Consider the following 20,626-nt stretch of genomic DNA (forward strand, 5'->3'; position numbering starts at 1 on the left):
TATGAAAACTTGAAATCGGCCCTAATTAAATCGGCCATTCCGATTAATCGGTCAACCTCTAGTCCAGACTCCAATTTTCCTACAGTCACATACTGATTATGGTTAGGATTGAGAAGGATAACTGAACCTAGAACTCTGGTTAAGGCCAACTTCCACCAAGAGTGTATTAATAATCGGTTAACACCCTTGTTGTAATAACCTGCACTTTCTTCCAACACCAATACAGTATTTGTAACTTCTAATTTCTTTACATTTCCATTTTATCCAATTGAACGTTTTCACATCTCTTTTTTGGGGAGGCGAGGGGGGGTGGTCTGGCTCCGATTGCCCCCTTGCAGGTGCCGTAGGGGATTTCCTGAACTGACCACCAGTGAAACCTGTCTATACTCGCATGTACTGTCATAAAGCAGTGATACCTACTAACCCATTGTTACTGACCGTGTGTAGTAAGTTGGCTAGCCTCAACTGTTGCATTGCATATTTAAGATGTGTATATTTTGTACAGAGAATAAAAATCACATTGCTATGCATCTTCTTGTGTGAAGGGTTTTTAGTGATAATTTTGCTTCATTCGCAGTTTGCCTGGCTTTCACTACGTAACTACAGCCTATTCCTAAACTGTGTCCATTGAGAAGGAAAGAGTGTGGGGTTATGAAGCTCTGAAAATACTGAGATGGTTTAACATTGCCTTTATTTAAAGACAAGACATCTCTAGTAACAAAACAAACTCAAGATTCCATATGTATTTATCACACACACACACGTGTCCTAAAGCAATATATAATACATTATTTAACATACAAAGATTGCCCTCCAGCCACTGATCCTGGCTCAGATAGGCCCGTATACCTCAATCGTTCAGGTAAGGATTCGGGGGTTGGGTAACTGATCCTAGATCTGTGGTTACCGCAAGCATTAATATTCACCTCAGTATGAAAATACAGAAAAATCAAGAGGCAGTGCATTGATCAGCAGAAACAGACAGAAGTCAAAGGATGAGAAACAACTCAATAAGTCAAAAGCATTCATGTCCTGTCCTTTTCAGAAGCAAAAGGCACACACACTTCCTATGTACCCGTTAGTATTATGTAATTATTGTATGCAAGCCTTTAAAATGATCAGTTGACTTTTGCATTCCAGCCTGAATTCAAAAAATAATAATTCTCACCCATCTACACACAATGCCCCATAATGACAAAATGAAAACAGGTGCTTCAACAAAGTACTGAGTAAAGGGTCTGAATACTTATGAATAAGGCTGTAACGTAACAAAATGTGGAAAAGGTGAAGGGGTCTGAATACTTTCTGAATGCACTATAGATGGATGAGTTTTTTTATTTCTTGAAATTCAAGCTGTAACAACAATGTGGAATAAGTCCAGGGGTATGAATACTTTCTGAAGGCATTAAAAGGTGCCAACATAGGATTTCTTTTTAGAATTTTTGCAATATAATTTCATAAAATGTCCATAATATGTCTGCCACTAACAGTGGAATCAGTGTTTCACAGTATTACTTACCTGCCAGTGTTGTGATTGGCTGTGATATTCACCTATTGATTTCTCCCGCCAGAGCAGCATCTGTTTTCAAACTTAGAAAGCTGTTCTGAATTTGTGGCTGTGTCATCTAGTGTAAATCGCTAATTTCCTGGTTGCTAAAATTCTACACTGCTCAATTCAATTTCAGTTTATTAAATAGTCACTATCTAGTGACATTGAAATTACATCTGTCGTCAGCTACAGTAATGCCTTTCAGTGAGATTTCTGAACTACAGGCGACACCTCCTGGCACTGCAGGGGAAAAATGTTGTAAAATAAGCTTGAACATTCTAGCCATTGCATCAATCAAAACAACCATTATATGACTGAATTCTAATGTTATGATATAACTTCAAACCCATGGAAGAAGCTTGCAGCTTTGCAACATAGAAGTTCCCCGAAATAGTATCAAAAGACCCAATCCATTGTTTTATAGAATGATTCTCTCCTCACTTCTCTTTTTTCCTGGAACATCTTGTGAATATTCTTTTTTTTTTCTCCTTGGACTGGTTTGAGTCATGGGAAAGTGGGCATCTACTTTGCCACCTTCCTGAGCTCTGCGAGGACCCAGATGGCAAATGAGAGCAGAGCGACAGAGCCTGACTGGTGGGTCGCTGCCAGGGGAGTGGGCACGTAAAGAAGCAGGGTACTGATGCCCAGGGCAACCTGAGGATGGAAACACAGGGACAAATTAACACCCATTGTACATACTGATTTTCAAAAGCACTCTCCCATCACAGACTTAAAAGCATCAGTGTAAAAGAAAGCATTAATGTATGACGTACTGTGTGTGTGTGTGTGTGTGTGTGTGTGTGTGTGTGTGTGTGTGTGTGTGTGTGTGTGTGTGTGTGTGTGTGTGTGTGTGTGTGTGTACCTGCGCATAGGCCATAGCTGTAAGGCAGGATATGGCTATCTTAACTCTCCTAGGTAGCATCATCCTCCTGGAGAACATATAGAGACCTGTGATGGCCGTCAGAGACGAGATTGCCTGGAGGGAGAGGCAGGGAGTAACAGTTACTGTTTAGTGGTCATCTGTGGCTCAGGTGGTAGAGCACGGCGCCTTCAACGCCAGGATTGTGGATTCGATTGCCGCTGGGTCCATCCATACGAAAATGTATGCATGCATGAGCGTAAGCTGCAGTGTTTTGTAAAAGGTATGAAGTGCGAAATCAATCACCTACATAAATAACAGAAATCAGATTAATAAAACGAGGCTGTGTGCGTTATGTACCAGAACTCGATGGTCAAACTGAACAGTGGTGGGGTTCTCGAAGAAGTTCTTGAGTGTTGGAGAAAAGGCCAGAAGGTCGTCAGGGATCCATCGGTCTCCCATCATAGGGAACGAGTTATACACCAACCCAGCATCCAGCCCTGCAACAAACGCACCTGTAACACGGACACACACCATAGTCAGTCATGTTAAGGTTATTATGGCTGGGATGATACCAGTATTGTGGCAAGATACCAGCATGGCGATACGCATTGGTATCGTGGCAAGGAAACAAAACATTAAGCGTATTTTAAGGAAAACAGCCCTAATGTTGGAAACATCATTATGTTTACATTTAAATGTTTTGTCATTTAGCAGACACTCTTATCCAGAGTGACTTACAGAAGCAAGGACACAACAACAGATTTTTCAACTAGTCGGCACGAGGATTCGAACCAGAGACCTTTCGGTTACTGACCCAACGCTAGGCTACCTGCCGCCCTGTTTTCATCCATAGTCACATTTATTTATTTATTTTTCCCTTGGAAAAAAGTATTGCGATACTGGTCTCATCACAGCCTTGACTCTTTCCATATATTGTTACGTTACAGCCTTATTCTAAAATGTATTAAATACATAAAAATCCACAGCAACCTACACACAATACCCCATAATGACAAAGCATCTTGTTTCCATTGATCATCCTTGAGATGTTTCTACATCTTGATTGGATTCCACCTGTGGTCAATTCAATTGACTGAACATGATTTGGAAAGGCACACACACCTGTTGTGAAGGATGGTTTTGTTCTCTTTTTAACAAATATAGGCCTTATAGAAATAGGACATGTTAATCACAAAACATAGCGTGACTGCTGAATAACAAGAAAACAGGAACTGAGCAGTGTAGTCACCGACAACTCAGCTCAAGCTTCACAACAAACACTTCCGGATATCTGGATCCTGTGTGCTGTCAGGCTGGGACCAGCCTGGGCACCACCGATAGGCTAGCAAGTTTAAACCACACTCAGCCTCTACTGTGACAGGCCAACTCTAAAGTTGGAACTACCTCTGTATAAAAGAAGATGTCTGTACTATTTCAGTCAGTTCTCTGCTTTACCCTGCGTGGTGATACAGTGAACCCGTATATACGAAAATTGCATTTACCATTTATCACTTATGTTAAATAAAAATACTTAAAGTATATTCGGTGACTTTGAATCACATTTTATCCTGAAAACAGATTCGATTGACGCAACCTTTTACACTGTCTATATAAAGGTCCCACAGTTGACAGTGCATGTCAGAGCAAAAACCAAGCCATGAGGTCAAAGGAATTGTCTGTAGAGCTCTGAGACAGTGGTGTCCATCATTCTTAAATGGAAGAAGTTTGGAACCACTAAGACTCTTCCTAGAGCTGTCCGCCCGGCCAAACTGAGCAATCCGGGGAGAAGGTCCTTGGTCAGGAAGGTGACCAAGAACCCGATGGTCACTCTGACAGAGTTCTAGAGGTCCTCTGTGGAGATGGGAGAACCTTCCAGAAGGAGAACCAGAAGCACTCCATAATTGGCCTAACGGAATATTATTCAAACACTATATTTACAATGACCATGAGAAACAAGATTGTCTGGTCTGACGAAACCAAGATTGAACTCTTTGGTCTGAATGCCAAACGTCACATCTGGAGAAAACCTGGCACCGTCACTAAGGTGAAGCATGGTGGTGGCAGAATCATGTTGTAGGGATGTTTTTCAGCGGCATGGACTGGGAGACTAGTCAGGATTGAGGCAAAGATGAACGGAGCAAAGTACAGAGAGATCCTTGATGAAAACCTGCTCCAGAGCTCTCAGGACCTCAGACTGGAGTGAAGGTTCACCTTCCAACAGGACAACGACCCTAAGCACACAGCCAAGACAACGCAGGAGTGGCTTTGGGATAAGTCTCTGAATGTCCTTGAGTGGCCCAGCCAGAGCCCGGACTTAAACCTGATCGAATATCTCTGGAGAGACCTGAAAATAGCTGTGCAGCAACACTCCCCATCCCACCTGACAGAGCTCGAGAGGATCTGCAGAGAAGAATGGGATTAACTCCCCAAATACAGGTGTGCCAGGCTTGTAGCGTCATACCGAAGAAGACTCGAGGCTGTAATCGCTGCCAAAGGTGCTTCAACAAAGTACCGAGTAAAGGGTCTGAATACTTAAGTAAATGTAATATTTCCTTCTTTTCTTTATTAGCAAAAATGTATAAAATCCTGATTTGCTTTGTCATTATGGGGTATTGTGTGTAGATTGATGAAAAAAAATGTTTTAATCAATTTTAGAATAAGGCTATAACCTAACAAAATGTTGAAAAAGCTAAGGGGTCTGAATACTTTCCGAAGGCACTGTATATACACAATCCACATCCAAACCTGCTACAACCGCCACTTTGGCATGCACAGCACACACAATTACCTGAGAGTGCGGTGAGGAAGACCAAGCCTACAGTGCCCTTAGCAAACCTCCTCAGCTGGTTCAGATGCTTAGTATTAGCCAACTAGGAGTAGAGGGAGGGGACACAGATTCAAAACATGATTAATATGCACAGTTTGAGCTTTCGCGTGTGTGCGTGTTTCAGTACCTTGTGCGGCTCGACCATCAGTGTGAGTCCGGTCCATAGACTAGCACAGTAGAGCAGCAGAGCTGACCCTAAGTGAGCAGACAAGCGATACTGACTGACTCGGGGGACATCATAGGACTCTGGCTTCTCCTCCAGACCACTCTTCACCATGTACCAGCCCAGGAGGCCCTAAAAGAGGGGAATGGAAAGAGATAGGGACACCATTTTAGACAACTTAGACTGTAGAAGCCATGTACAGCTTAGGTTCTCAGACAGTCCCAGAACATTTGTGTACTGTATCATCTGGAAGAGGCAAATCCAGACGTACCAACCTTGAATAATTTGTATGAGTACCACTTCAGCATCGTGGCTGCTCCCCACAACTGTGCGAGCGACACTCACACTGCTCAAGTCATAGGCAAATGCACCTTTTTTTGCCTAATAATGATGTTGGCAGAAGACTGCCTCGTTAGGAATGGTAGGCTATAGAGTTATGGATACTTGGTAATTGGCTGCTCTTCAGTAGCTAACTAGAAATACGTTTAAATGTACAATCAGGGCTCTCTCTAGGATTTTCAGACAAGGTGGTGCTGATGTAAGCCTAAGGTTGGGTAGGGGGGAGGTCCGGAGGTGGTCAGCATTAAATTATAGCAAAAGCCTTGTGTTTGATATTTAATGAAATGAAGGTGGTCTCCATGACACTTTCATAGGTAAAATGTAGGGGTATTGATTATTCTAATTAATAGGTGTCTTTATGTGGATAGTCTAGTGAAAATATAAACTGTCTTATTCTTACATTTTGTTGGGGCAAAAATTCTGAACAATTCAATTACTGGATACCATCTTGTAGTCTAGTTTACTGTAGATTATTTGGAATATGAAGCAACTGAACTTATTTATTCAGTCATTGTCTCCGTCCCTGACCGAATCCGTCAAGTTAGGTCTGACTACTAGGATACCATTCATTCATCATGCCTTGTTGACATTGGTGAACTGACTATTATCACATCATTAGCAGCCTACTGTTGACATACAGCTGTATCAAGAGGACAGATCAAGAACCGATTAACTAACATAGGCCTACTAAATCTTTAACAGTCTAACATAGCTCTCTGAAGGACGGTATTCGCCATGTCTGTTTCCATCCACGCAGCAACGCGCACTGAACCTTCGCAACACCGCGCGTTACTCATCAATGTCCTCGCTACCGTTGCAGAGAAAAGCACGTGCGGGCAAGAAAGTGTTTTCGCTTAGTTGACTAACCGCTGTAGCTAACTAACTTCGTCGTAACGTCGCCTTAGCTAAGGAGCAAATTACAAAAGAATTGTGGATATGTGCTTGACTAACACATACAATTTGAGATTTCTTTTTTTTTTGCCTCGCCCAAGCCCTCTGATTGGCTCAGCTCAAACTTCAGACGGTTGGGTCAAAAACCACAACGTGCCAACAATAAGCTTTTTTTGTGCATATTGTTATATCGTTTTTTGTACCAGCATATTTTTACCTCAAATTGTGTGCATGATACGCAAAATGCCTGCAGGTTGTCAGGACTGCGAATCCACAGTGCTTCAGTACTACGCCATTCCCTTCATAGATCTGTTGACCTATCCTTTCCCTCTCACTCTGAGGGGGTTCGATTAATCTCGCCCGGGAACCGTGTAGGCATGTTTTGCACGATTGCATTCGATGTGGAACAGGGCTATGTCCCGAGTGTGAGTCAGTTGCCCTGCTCTGTCTGATGGCGAAGTCGGCTCAAAACAAAGTGGAGTAACTAGGCACATGTAGTAATTAGTAAGATTCTGTGTCTTCCCATGCAAAGTGAACACGCTTTACATGCCTCCCCAATGAAAACGAGTTAAATTCCAGCATTTATTTTATGGAAAAGAGATGTACGTTTCTGGACGATACACCATGCTGCCTTGTTGACATTATGACCGAGCGGCACAGATTACTTTTCGATTTGAGAAGGGCGCTCCTCCCTCCCCGCTTTCGCCCGTTCCAGGTTCAACCCGGGCAAGTAAAAAATGACTCCCTCTCTCACCCTCAATCACATCCTTCTTTACCTGGAAGAAAACAAATCCCAGTATACGTCCCTATCTGTTGAACTATTGTGTGCTCGCTCTCACTTTCTTTTTCTCCCTCTCCATCACTTCATCCTCCAACCCTCCTCCATACCTGGAAGATGACAAAATCTAGAGTCTCAGTGCACATCCCTTCATAAATTTGTTGAACTATAATCCCCCCCCCCCCTCCCTTACTCGCTTACCTGAAAGAACACAAATCCACAGAGTCCCAGTGCACGTCCCTTCATAGATCTGTTGAAGTAGCCTTTCTTCCAGAAGTAGATGGTGGGGAGGACATAGGCCAGCCCTACCAGCCTGCCCCACATCCTGTGGCCCCACTCCATGTAGAAGATGAACTTAAACTCTGGTAGAGTCATGTCATGGTTCATTCTGGAGAATAACAGAGCGGACAGTGAGTCAACAATGAGCTGAGTAGTCAAAAGTTAAGTAGTTTGCAACAAGCTTATTTGACAGAAAGGCTTGCTATTTTAGAGTGATTCCCAGGTGAAATTAAAACTAACGCTATGGTTTGAGATAGTTAATTCCTTTAGCATTTTAAGAGGACATTTGGAGGATTTATTTTTTAAGGCAGCTATAAATTGAGCATTTTCACACCACTGTCGAGTATCTTAGAATGGTCAGAAACAGGTTCTTAAAGGAATACTGCAAGATTCTAAATTTACCCACTTAACCAGTCAGATTAACTTGTGGATACCATTTGCATGTCTCTGTGTGCAGTATGAAGGAAGTCAGAGGAAGAATGCTAGCGTACCTGTAGACTTCCAGTCATTGCTCTAACACTACTTAGCATTGGCTCGCGAAACTACTGCTAACTTCCTTCATATTGCACGCAGAGACAAAAAATTGTATTCACGAGTTCATCAAACACTAAGTAGAAAAACAGGAGAATCTCCCAGTATCCCTTTAAAACATAATTATACATGTACTGTTGTAGACTTTGAGGTAGCCTAACTATCAAGACAGATACATTCAGGCCAGGCACTCACATTTTGAACTCTGGGAACTGCCGGTACTTGGCAAACTCAGCCTCCCACTCGGCCCGAGTCTGAGGAGGCTTCATCTCTCTCACCAGGTGCCAGTCTACCATTGAGAGCCCTGACTCAGTCAGCCTGGATAGGGAGAACAAACACAAACAGTATCTCTCAATACAATACATTACATAGGAGATGTGATTGCAGTGAGTCGTCTTCACAAACATTACAGCTAACTAGCTAGGTCTTGCAGCTCCAAGTAAGGCATTTATCCTGCAGGATCAATAACAAGAGCCAGATGTTTTTTTTTATCTCACATTAATTCAAAGTAGACCCATTCTCAGTTGTAATTCCCTTGAACACTGAAGATCCAACCAATGTGGTTACAACTACAGTACATAATACATTGCTTCACTTCCATGATGTGTTGCATTACCTTGTGACACCTCCCAACACCACTGCCCCGACCACCAGTCCACTGCAGCCCAACAGCCATCGGCCGAGGAGCCGATTGGTGGCAGCGTTGGGAACTGTAGCTGGAGCTGTGTTGGCTCCTGCCTCTGCTGTGATGGAGTGCTGGCTTCTCTTCGCCAGCCATTGCCGCAAATGAGGAGTCCGCTGTTGTTATGGAAGAGAGGGATGTTAGACCTTCAGCTATACACCGAGTATACAAAACATTAGGAAATTCCTGCTCTTTCCATGACAGACTGGCGAGGTGAAAGCTATGATCCCTTATTGATGTCACCTGTTCATATCCACTTCAAAAAAATCAGTGTAGATGAAGGAGAGGAGACAGGTTAAAGTTTGTGTATTTGTGCCATTCAGAGGGTGAATGGCTAAGACAAAAGTTAATTGCCTTTGTACGAGGTATGGTAGTTGGTGCCAGGCGCACCGGTTTGAGTGTGTCAAGAACTGCAAAACTGCTTGGTTTTTCACACTCAACAGTTGACCATGTGTATCAAGAATGGTCCACCACCCAAAAGACATCCAGCCAACTTGACAACTGTGGGAAGCATTGGTGTCAACATGGGCCTGTGGAAGGCTTTTGACACCTTATAGAGTCCATGACCTGACAAATTGAGGCTGTTCTGAGGGCAACTAAATATTAGGAAGGTGTTCCTAATGTTTTTTTACACTCGGTACATACCATAGACAATTTTATGAATGTATACTGCGTTTCATTTTTTACCCCCTTTTTCTCCCCAATTTCGTGAAATCAAAATGTGATCTTGTCTCATCCCTGCAAGGTCGAGTCATGCGTCCCCCGAAACATGACCCGCCAAGCCGCGTTGCTTCTTAACACCTGCTCGTTTAACCCGGAAGCCAGCCAATGTGTCGGAGGAAATACTGACGACCGAAGTAAGCTTGCAGGCGCCCGCCACAAGGAGTCGCTATAGCACAATGAGCAAAGTAAAGCCCCCGGCCAAACCCTCCCCTAATCGAGACGACGCTGGGCCAATTGTACGCCACCCTACGGAATTCCCGGTCACGGCCGGCTGTAACACAGCCTGGGATTGAACCCCAGGCTGTAGTGATGCCTCAACACTGCGATGCAGTGCCTTAGACCGCTGCACCACTCGGGAGACCCCTGTTTCTCATACTAAGATGGACCAAGATGTGTTGTTTTTGCACATATTTGTTCATTGGTTTTGCAACAGTCGGTTGATTGGTCAGTTCATTGGTTTTGCTAAATGTTGATGCCATTGACTAAAAGAGTAAGAATTGGATGCAATGTCCAGCTTGCTTTGGTAAACAATATAAGTGTACAAAACAATTATTCGTTGGTTGCATAAATAATAATGACTAAATGTTACATGAAATGGAAATTAAGTCCAAATGGAAACCCCTTTCTTAATATGTATTGGCAATAATTAAGTTAATAGTGAGGCATGGAAAAATGCTTTCTTTTGTCACGCTGGATGTTTGAAATATGAGTAGGTATGATGATTTGAGTCATGCTTATTCAGCAGTGGAATAAAAACAATTAGCACTTGAATGTTGTAAAAAAATACTGTGTGTAAATACTAATGTGATGTATGATTGTTAATAAAATTGTTCATAGAATATTTTTTTATACTGCGTCCATGCGTATAGGCAACAAGTACATTGAAATTAAATTGTTTTCAAGTCATTGAAACAACAACCTGAAAATTGTGTCCTTTTAACTTTCACTTTCATCCAAAACTGAGCGCAGATTGGACGTCAGGCAGTTGTCTTTACAACATTATTTCTAGGTGGGATGCCTCTACTGCCATTCATTCCAATTAGACTGGTTTTGGATTTCTCCCTGACCAAGATGGCTCCCATTTTCACCCCATTATGGAACTTTGAAGGTTTATGACATAACCCCTCTAGTATTTAATAGGATCTCTATAGGATGCGGTAAGTTAAATTTTCTTTCGTAGGAAGGCTGGGGGCAATCTCATGAGTTACGATATAGAATCCGTCGGGTGATTAGTTTAGCCCTCTTGGTTGCGTGACGTCTCTCTGAACCCTTACTAAAACATGACTGACAATTTGCCGGCGGCACGAGCTAGCTAAACAGAAGGCTCTGTAGAGCATCTGTATGACGTCACGTACTCAAGAAGGCTCAACCAATCACACGACGGGTTCTATGTCGAGACTCATGAATATTCATGAAATTTCCCCTTCCAGAGTAGCATTATTTTCGAGAGAAGACAGAGTGCCGAGTTGATTAATCCTTTTATACAACGGCTATAATTTAATACATTTGCAAGTAGAAATGTGTTCAACATTCACTGAAGTAGCTAGCACATTGCCTTGGTAACAAAACAAACCTGCTAGTTTAGCTAACCAAACCATCGGTCCTGGCTTGCTATTTTGAAAATCGAATTCAACAATGATGATGTTTTCAATTCAACTTATGCTTCTAAGGCAGCTCAAACATAGAACATGCAAGAATGAACTTTAGCCATTGAATTCTACTGTGCTGATATACCGTGCGTTATAGGGGATTATAAACTGGGTGGTTCAAGCTCTGAATGCTGCTGATTGGCTGACAGCCGTGCTATATCAGACTGTATACTACGGATATGGCAAAACATTTATTTTACTGCTCTAATTATGTTGGTAACCAGTTTATAATAGCAATAAGGCACCTCTGGGAATTCTTACTGGTTGGTAGGTGATCAAATACTTATGTTATGCAATAAAATGCTAATTAATTACTTAAAAATCATACAATGTGATTTTCTGGATTTTTTTTTTTTAGATTCCGTCTCTCACAGTTGAAGTGTACCTATGATAAAAATTACAGACCTCTACATGCTTTGTAAGTAGGAAAACCTGCAAAATTGGCAGTGTATCAAATACTTGTTCTCCCCACTGTATGTCTATTTCTCATGAAGCCAGATTGGGTCTCTTATATAATTGAGTCCAATACTGCCTTCATTCTTTTTGCAAATTAGAGGCTAATATTTTGTAGTCATTATTGAGCAGACAGACTGGACACCAATTATCGAGGAGAAGCAAGTATTTCTTGGGCTTATATATTAATGTAATCAGACCTTGAGTCAAACTGGGAGGGAAAGCATTATTTGCAATGCTTTCAGTAAAGACCTCCAACAGTAATAGGGCTAACTGTTGAGAAAGTTTTGTAAAACTCAGCAGATATACCATCAGTCCCCGGAGACTTATTATTTTTAAGGTGTTCAATAGAATAAATTACCTCTTCAACTATAATAGGGTCATCACACTGTTCCTTCTCAGCCTCCCCAATTGATTTCACATTCCCCAGAGTAAAAAAAAAAAAAGAGTTGAGGAAACCTCACAATACTTAGAACTATACAAATTACTGTAGAAGTTGCAACTAAAGTTAGATTCATTTGGGATCATCTGTGAGAGACCATTAACATTTAATTGTATTATTTTTAGTGGTATTTTTCAAAGCTGAAAATAATATTAATTTTGTTCACCCTCCTCTAGCCATTTCTTCCTAGATCTGACAAAGGCTCCCTCTGCTTTCAGTTAATACATATCCTCCAACTTGTGTTGTAACTCAGAACATATTTGTCCTCCTCAGAGACTTTCAACAGGCTTTTGAACAAGAGAGGTGATCTTTGTAATTACACTTACTTCTTCAGCTCTCCTTTTCTTGGCAAGAATATTCCATAGTTTCGTAAATATTTTCCAACCTCATATTTAAAAATCTCCCAGTTATTACTGTATGAATTGTCATTTATAGCTTTGTTCCAGAAGTGTGTAATTAAATAGTTTATCTCCATCTTGACCAACTCATGTTTTAATATAGAGCTATTAAGCTTCCAGTAGGAAGCTCTGCCAAGGCCATAATCAGAGATTAAAAGTTTAATGTCAATATAAACAGCTCTATGATCAGTAAGGGGAGTGGCAAGGATGTTAAGAGAACTACCCTGTTTATCAAAATATTTAGACACCAGCCAAAAATGTATGCATGATTGTCTGTAGTGTGCCTTATTACTCCAGGTAAAAGACTTGTCATTAGGAAACTTTACTCTCCAAATATCTATAATATCAAACCTTTCCATAAACTTCCTTGTATTCATAGAAGTGGACTGTCCCAGAGGCCATCTATAAATTAAATTCTGAGAAATATTAAAATCCCCACCTACTATAAGTAAAGCACTAGGGAACTTGGTTAGCCAATGGAGAAAACGCTTTTCCAAAGAGTCAAGTAACTGGTCATTTTCAAGTATGGAATTGTACCATAAATGTTGGTGATAACAATAATAATGTATGCAAACCAGTTAGACACCTGCGCCGAAAGTTACGTTGTGCAACAGGTATTTCATATTGTAATGAAACAGCAGGGAGCAGGTCTCGAAACCTCCACCTTCTAGCCCGAGGTCCGGCGCGCTATCGACTATGCCGCAAAAGCATGCTCGTGCGGCAGAGTCGATATCCTCGATTATAAACCCAGGGTCGTTACAATATGTTTAAACAAGTCGTGAGATAGTTTGTCATTAAATGTATTAGATAGACATGCTTCTAATATCCGTACATTATTGACCCGTGACTGACAATTGTGAAATACGTTAGCTAAAACCCTAAAACGAGGTGAAGTCAGACCGTCTACTTAAGTAGGCAATAGAAAAAAAAAGCCTGTCTATCATGTTCATTTGATTTCACTCCAAAACTAGCAGACCAATGAAGATTCGTTGTCTACGCCTCCCTCTAAAACCCCGCCCTTCACGGAAAAATAATGACAAAACTCGCAATCGAAAAGACTGGCAGTGAAAGCAAAGATACGAGTGGCGCAACCAAAAGGTAGTACATGCAGCAAGGGCGTAGGCAAAATGTATTAATAGGATTGATTGCTGGGAAAGTTTAACCGAAAACGATTTTTGCATTCGTTTTCAAATATTTTTGCTCTCGCTTTAAAATGATTTGCTTACAAGTTTTTGCTTTCCACATCATTATATTAACCCGTCCTCGAAAATATGTTTACATTCTCAACTTTATTTTTCATGTTCACGATTTATTTATTTTGAATTCAATACATATGGCGTTAAATTGACCCCATAAATGTCATCGTCATCAATCAACTGCATTGCAGTTTAAAACGACTGCCTACCAGCACCGATTTCTGTATGCTAGCTATGCTAACAGCTTATATGAACTGGAGCATTTAGCAGTCACTTCTAAATCTGAAAAGGAACAACTTCTAAATGTTATGCAGCCACATATCCAAATTGGACTTTAGTAACCACATTGTGGGCGTGTTACAATACATCAATCATGACGAATATCCACTTTGTTAGATCAGAGTTGTTTAATGTGCTTCAATCGAGCGTCCTTGATTTCAGTGCGTTCAAGACAACTGGGAACTCAGTGGAAAAACCAGGTCCGACTGGGAACAATAGTTTTGAACGGTCATTCAACCCAGAATTCCAAGTCGGGAAATCGGGCATCTTTCTAGAGCTCCGACTTTCCGACCTGAAAATCGCTGACGTCATGATTTGACCTTTTTTCCCGAGTTCCAAGTTGCCTTGAAAACAGCAAGAAATGAAAACCACTTTCCGACATGATAACGTTAGCAGCTTGCTAGCTAGCCTATTTCCTCCACTTACATTGCTCTGCTGAAATCCTCTCCCAGCATTTCGACAGCCACACGACACCAACGTCCGTAACGAAGGGAGCAGCATCCTTATTTAAAATGGTCCTCTCACGCAACAGCGGTAGGAAGACCGGGCAACGATTTAAAAAAAAAAAAAAAAAACGTTACACAACCGTGTTTCCTAACAGAGCCATGCAATTCAACTCTGACCTCTGACGTCACATCGAGGCTACGCAAATAACATTTTACAGTTGTACTATTTAAAACATTTTTAACACCACAAACATACATGTATTGATACTTGTGGATTAAAAACCCATTTTCAATCAACTCTTTCTATGATTGACGTTTCACCAGAACGATTAATCGATCACAGATAGGGCAAAACAGATGAGCGTGACCGATGGCCGAATGAAGGGTTGGATCTTGACTACTAGTGAAGGCTGAAACGGTGGAGAGTTGACGCGCACACAGAACAAGGAGCTAGTAATACAAATTTTTGTTTGACGGGTAGGTGAACACAGAAGTCGAAACTTGAAATAGCTTAAAAGTTTGGTATTCGTCGACATATGCTGTGTGAATTGATTTTGAGTAACGTTACACCAGCCTGACATTTAATGGAAACCATATTTCTCTCCGTGTGTGTGTGTCTGTAGGATGGCAGAAGGCTTTTTGATGGAGGTGTGTGTGGACAGTGTGGAGTCTGCCATCAACGCCGAGAGGGGAGGTAGGCTATGTTGCTGTAATGCTATAGTGTAAACTAACCTCCCCTAAGTGAAGTTGACTTTAGACCAGGACTCTGCTATACTGTTCCTGGAGAGCTACCCTCCTGTAGGTTTTCAATCCAATCCCAGCTGTAACTAACCTGATTCAGTTTATCAACCAGCTAATTATTAGAATCAGGTGCATTAGATTAGGGTTGGGTGTGTGCTTGCCGAAGAGGAGTAGACTTGTGACGCTGAAAACAGTTTAAATGTTCTTCACCTCATCAAAAACATGATAAGGCTGGCCCTTGTTTGAGTGTGAGAAAGGTCTTGACAACACGCTCGGATTGGAAATGGCAGCCAGTACTGTGGACGAAATGGAGGAAAGGTTGGAGAAGCAACAGCTGTGCTGGAATGTGAACAATATGGGTGTCAGTTCTGATGATATGGAGTGGGAGGATGAGGGTCAAGGAAGAAGAGATATCATAAAGAAGGCCAAGGTAGGAAGCAAGAGTAATAATGTGTTGGAGTGGAAAGTGATGATGGTGTTTGGTGAGACCACAGGGCCTCATTTACACCATATCCGACTAACCAATGTCGTAGAGAGAGAGGTGAAGTCAAACTAGCCTGGTTCGTTGGAAAAGGTAGATTGATAATATTTTGTGGTAGTCCGGCTCAGCAAGGGAAGATCCTGCCAATAAAAAAAGAGAAGATTAAAAGCCATGTCCCTGGTGCTTATGTAACAGCTTAACTTTAGTCCGTCCCCTCGCCCCGACGCGAACCAGGGACCCTCTGCACACATCAACAACAGTCACCCACGAAGCATCGTTACCCATCGCTCCACAAAAGCCGCGGCCCTTGCAGAGCAAGGGGAACCACTAGTCATCGCTGGGGTTCCAATATCTATGTCCATAGATTATATTAATGTGAAGGGAGGCAGTGATTGAGGCCAAAAGGTTGATCAGTAGGAAAGAGGGTCAAAGATGTGAAAGCGTATCAGTGCTGCTGAGGTTTGAGGTTTTGACTGGACAAGTACAGATAGGATTCCTTAGTAACAATCTCAGAGAATTTGTCACCATTCCCATTGCGGTGTTTTAAATGTCAAAGAATGGGACATGTAGCTTTTCAGTGTAAAGGAAAGAAAATATGTGCCAAGTGTGGAGGGGAACATGATTATGGTGAATGTGGGAGCAATGTGAAGGTTAAGTGTTGTAATTGTGGAGGGGAACATAGTGCAGCATTCAGTGGGTACCAGGTGCAGAGAGGTTGAGATATATAATCAGTAATGATGTATCATACTCAGAGACTGTAAGACAGATTGGTGGAACTACAATGCCGACTGATGGAGCTTCCATGGCTGCTCCTGTACTAAGTGTACCTACTGTCGGGGCTGGTGCTTCTGCTGGTCCTGGCATGGTTTGCGATCCTGAATGTGCTTTGATAGTGACTAAAGTTAACCTTACCAATGAAAGCTATCGACACGACTCGGGTTGTGGAAAGCAGAAATGCCAGGTTGAAGGTTATAGTGGCACTCACTGTCATTGAGGATACTTGTAGGAGTACAACTTCCATTAGCATTACGTCACTACATGCCGCACCCACTAGCATTACGTCATTACATGCACGCTAGCTAATATACACACGCTAGCTAGTACTAGCTAGTGTGGATGTAATGATGTAATGCTTCTAGTGACTTAATGCTAGTGGGTGTGGCATGTAGTGATGTAATGCTAATAGCTAGCACACATGTCTGTTGAAGCCAGACCCTATTGAACCCAGCTCTCGCGTGGCTTAACTTGGCGGGCGCGGTATGTAGTTGATCATAACTACACACCGTGGGCCGTCATTGTAAACAAGAATTTGTGCTTTACTGACTTGCCTAGTTAAAAAGGTAGTCCATACACCAATCTGCTCCCGAGTGGCGCAGTGGTCTAAGACACTGCATCTCAGTGCAAGAGGGCGTCACTGCAGTACCTGGTTCGAATCCAGGCTGCATCACATGATTGGAAGTCCCATAGGGTGGCGCACAATTGGCCCAGCGTTGTCCGGAGTAGGCCGTCATTGTAAATATGAATTTGTTCGTAACTGACTTTCCTAGTTAAATCAAAATAAATACTTGGGGTATATGTTTATAACCCACAGGTGCTGGTCGGCTGGAGCTGTGTTCTAGTCTGCTAGAAGGAGGAATCACGCCCAGTATAGGTGAGGGTGAGACCATACAGATCTCAATTCATGTTTATGGGTGTCTGTCAACGGATGGCATAAAATATTGCGCTTTTCACTCTCAAAGTGCTTTATGTTGTATGAAGGTAGTGTTTTCAAATGGTAATGAAAAGGCTGTAGTCTTCACTTTTTATAACTTTCCGAATGAATTCTAAGTATCAATGCTGTGTTGTAATCTCTCTTTCCCCCTATCTCTCCATCACTTGGTCTGGCCCAGGTCTGCTGCAGGTGGTGAAGCAGTATGTGCGTATCCCGGTCTATACCATGATCCGTCCACGCGGGGGGGATTTCCTGTACTCGGACCGCGAGGTGGAGGTGATGAGAAAGGACATTGAGCTGGTGAGGAGTCATGGGGCAGATGGACTGGTGCTGGGAGCTCTGACTGAGGATGGGAGAGTCGACGCTGAACTCTGTATGGAATTGCTAGGTAGGAGTGTGTGTGAGTTCATGCAATTTAAGTGGGCACAGAGTCTTGGCCCTGCCATTTGAGGTTCCTGGGATCCTTGAGCGAGCGTTTGAAAATCGATAGAAACAGTCAGTGATGCAGATTATCATTTAATCCAATTTATTCCCTCTCTCTACCAGCTGTTTCTCGTCCTCTACCTGTTACTTTTCACAGAGGTAAAACAGCTTCCTATGGTTTCATGACTGATTTCTCTGGTCTTGGTGACATTTATGTTAAGACATAGACTGACACATGAAAAAAATTGACTCTGACCATTGATTGCTGTGTTTTAGCCTTTGACATGGTGCACGACCCCATGGTTACCTTGGAGACGCTGGTGTCTTTGGGGTTTGAGCGTGTTCTGACCAGCGGATGTGACTGTTCAGCTCTGGAGGGACTGCCTCTCATCAAACGCCTGGTGGAACAGGTGAGTCTGGAACAATAGGCAGGGATCCAATCCTAAAACTTACTCCTCCTACCCAGTCCCAAAACAACCCCAAACCCCCTACACACAGGCTGCACCTCAATAGTCAGAGACTTTCTCGCCTAATGTCCTCCCATTCAACTTAGAAGAAATAGGTTTCAAAACTAATTTCACACCTTATTCATCCAACCTATCATGTCAGCTGTCTCACCTCTCTGTCCCCTTACATGATTTCTGATCTATCCTTTGCTACTTTTTCACCAATCCTGTCTTTTCATCCAACAGGCTAAAGGGAGAATAACCATTATGCCTGGTAAGTGCCCTACATTAGTTTAAGTCAAGTGAATTCCCCTTTTCAGCTGATCATCACTGCATACAAGTCTGCAGTAACAATGTACCTGATGTTTTTATCTTTCTCGTGCGTGTCTGTTCTAGGAGGGGGTATTACAGAGCGGAATCTCCAGAGGATTCTAGAAAGTTCTGGGGTTCTGGAGTTCCATTGTTCTGCTCGCTCCAGTAAGGACTCTGCCATGAAGTTCAGGTGAGTCCTTGCCATAAAGCAAGCCCGTTTACCGATAAAGCACTTGTGACAATGCTTTTACCGGTAGTTAAAAGTGCTACATAAATGAAATTAGTTCTGTCTGCTCTCCCCTGCAGAAACTCCTGTGTGAACATGGGCGCCTCGCTGACAGCTCCCGAGTACGGCCTGAAGGTGGCAGACGTGAGCAAAGTCCGCTCTCTGAACGCTATAGCCAAGAACACCCTGTAGTGACGACAAGCACATACACAGCTGAACTCCCTGTATGGCTGTTGGACAGCTGTCCTCAGCCCCTTTGGGTAGCAGGTCCTCCTGCTCCTATTGAGCCTGACCCCAAAATAGTGTACTATATAGGGAATAGTTCAGGCTTTCCTACCCTGTTCCTGGAGAGCTACCATCCTGTAGGTCTTCCCTCCAACCCTAATCTAGCTCACCTGATTCTAATAATGAGCTGGTTTATAAGCTGAATCAGGTAAATTAACACTGAGGTTCGATTGAAAAACTACAGGAGGGTAGCTGTCCAGGAACAGGGTTGGAGTACCCTGGAATAGGGTGTAAATTGAGAGCTAATCAATGGGTTTTTGTAGTAATTTCTAATAGTGAGGTCATGTTTACACAATGACTAAATAAGAAGGTATATGGGCTATCATCAAATCCCTTAGGCATTGTAAGATGTGAGGTTTTATACAGCTATGTATTCACAATAGTTGATTATGCATTGAATTACGCATTCGCAGAATCATGTTTCCTGGAGGTTCAGCTTGATGTCATTACTTGATTGTTATGTGGAGAGTTACCCTCCATACAATGAAAAGTGCTTTGAATATTGGGAAAAGCGCAATATAAATCCAATTATTATTACAGAGTTATTGATAGGAAAGAGAGACCTGCACACTGTTAATGTGGAAAAAGACATGTTTTTTTTTATTATAAATTCATGTTTAAAATGTTCTTAGGGAGCGGTCGAAATTGTCACCTGGAGGAAAATGGAGGAGGGTCATGCTTTTTATATTTAAATCGGGAGTGTTAAGTATTTTTTTAAATTTAGTCCAGGGGAGGGTCATGTCATTTGTAATCGATTAAATGTCATATTGCTCAATGTTTGGGAATTAGTTGCTAATTATATCTCAACGTGTGCCCGACGCTGCCCCTCATTCCTGATTCCAGTGTTGTAGTACTGGAGTCCGGTCTAGAGACCACTTTTTGAGCGTCTGTGTCTTGTCTCGATATCGGATACATTTGTAATTTCTACCCAAGACTTTATTTAACTTCCCCCCCCCCCCCCACCTTTATTTAACCAGGTAGGCCAGTTGAGAACAAGTTCTCATTTACAACTGCAACCTGGCCAAGATAAAGCAAAGCAGTGTGACACAAACAACAGAGTTACACATGGGATAAACAAACATACAGTCAATAACACAATAGAAAAATCTGTATACAGTGTGTGCAAATGAAGTAAGGAGGTAAGGCAATAAATAGGCCAATAGTGGCGAAGTAATTACAATTTAGCAATTTACACTGGCGTGATATGTGCAGATGAGGATGTGCAAGTAGAAATACTGGTGTGCAAAAGAGCAGAAAAACATATGGGGAGGAGGTAGGTAGTTGGTTAGATGGGCTGTGTACAGCTGTAGCGATCGGTAAGCTGCTCTGACAGCTGATGCTTAAATTTAGTGAGGGAGATATGTCTCCAACTTCAGTGATTTATAATTTTTTTTGCAATTCGTTCCAGTCATTGGCAGCAGAGAACTGGAAGGAAAGGTGGCCAAAGGGGGGGTTGACTTTGGGGATGACCAGTGAAATATACCTTCTGGAGTGTGTGCTACGGGTGGGTGTTG

The 20,626-nt window shown here is 42.3% G+C and overlaps 2 protein-coding genes across 3 annotated transcripts; one reads left to right on the forward strand and one right to left on the reverse strand.

Annotated features, from left to right (window-relative positions):
• Positions 1-673: 673 nt before the first annotated feature.
• LOC120046449 (cytochrome c oxidase assembly protein COX15 homolog) lies at positions 674-14,613 on the reverse strand. Its single transcript, XM_038991697.1, has 9 exons — positions 14,468-14,613; positions 8,836-9,017; positions 8,415-8,537; positions 7,611-7,797; positions 5,366-5,533; positions 5,200-5,281; positions 2,769-2,923; positions 2,412-2,525; positions 674-2,203 (listed from the first exon to the last, which is right to left on the reverse strand). Exons 1-9 carry the CDS (start codon positions 14,540-14,542, stop codon positions 2,072-2,074), a joined length of 1,218 nt encoding a protein of 405 aa, XP_038847625.1. The 5' UTR covers positions 14,543-14,613; the 3' UTR covers positions 674-2,071.
• Positions 13,592-19,930, forward strand: cutc (cutC copper transporter homolog (E. coli)). Of its 2 annotated transcripts, XM_038991699.1 has the most exons (10): positions 13,592-13,664; positions 14,812-14,964; positions 15,111-15,181; positions 17,301-17,360; positions 17,599-17,808; positions 17,967-18,002; positions 18,120-18,253; positions 18,536-18,563; positions 18,686-18,791; positions 18,908-19,930. In XM_038991699.1, the coding sequence occupies exons 3-10, from the start codon at positions 15,112-15,114 to the stop codon at positions 19,017-19,019; spliced, it is 756 nt and encodes a 251-aa protein (XP_038847627.1). In that variant the 5' UTR covers positions 13,592-13,664; positions 14,812-14,964; position 15,111; the 3' UTR covers positions 19,020-19,930. The 2 variants fall into 2 exon arrangements, with proteins under 2 accessions (XP_038847627.1, XP_038847626.1); XM_038991698.1 differs by lacking the exon at positions 14,812-14,964 and having other exon boundaries at positions 13,596-13,664.
• Positions 19,931-20,626: the final 696 nt, after the last annotated feature.

This window comes from Salvelinus namaycush, chromosome 4 (genome assembly GCF_016432855.1).
Source record: "Salvelinus namaycush isolate Seneca chromosome 4, SaNama_1.0, whole genome shotgun sequence".
Taxonomy (NCBI): domain Eukaryota; kingdom Metazoa; phylum Chordata; class Actinopteri; order Salmoniformes; family Salmonidae; genus Salvelinus; species Salvelinus namaycush.

Excerpts from the sequence above, each read along its gene's own strand:
- cutc (XM_038991698.1), top strand. The coding sequence starts at position 13,600 with ATGACAAAACTCGCAATCGAAAAGACTGGCAGTGAAAGCAAAGATACG. Across the intron at positions 18,003-18,119 it reads ACCTGTTACTTTTCACAGAG|CCTTTGACATGGTGCACGAC; the intron begins GTAAAACAGCTT and ends GCTGTGTTTTAG. Across the intron at positions 18,792-18,907 it reads GACTCTGCCATGAAGTTCAG|AAACTCCTGTGTGAACATGG; the intron begins GTGAGTCCTTGC and ends TCTCCCCTGCAG.
- LOC120046449 (XM_038991697.1), bottom strand. The coding sequence starts at position 14,542 with ATGCTGCTCCCTTCGTTACGGACGTTGGTGTCGTGTGGCTGTCGAAAT. Across the intron at positions 8,538-8,835 it reads GTGTTGGGAGGTGTCACAAG|GCTGACTGAGTCAGGGCTCT; the intron begins GTAATGCAACAC and ends CTCCCTATCCAG. Across the intron at positions 5,534-7,610 it reads GTGGATTTGTGTTCTTTCAG|GGCCTCCTGGGCTGGTACAT; the intron begins GTAAGCGAGTAA and ends CCCCTCTTTTAG.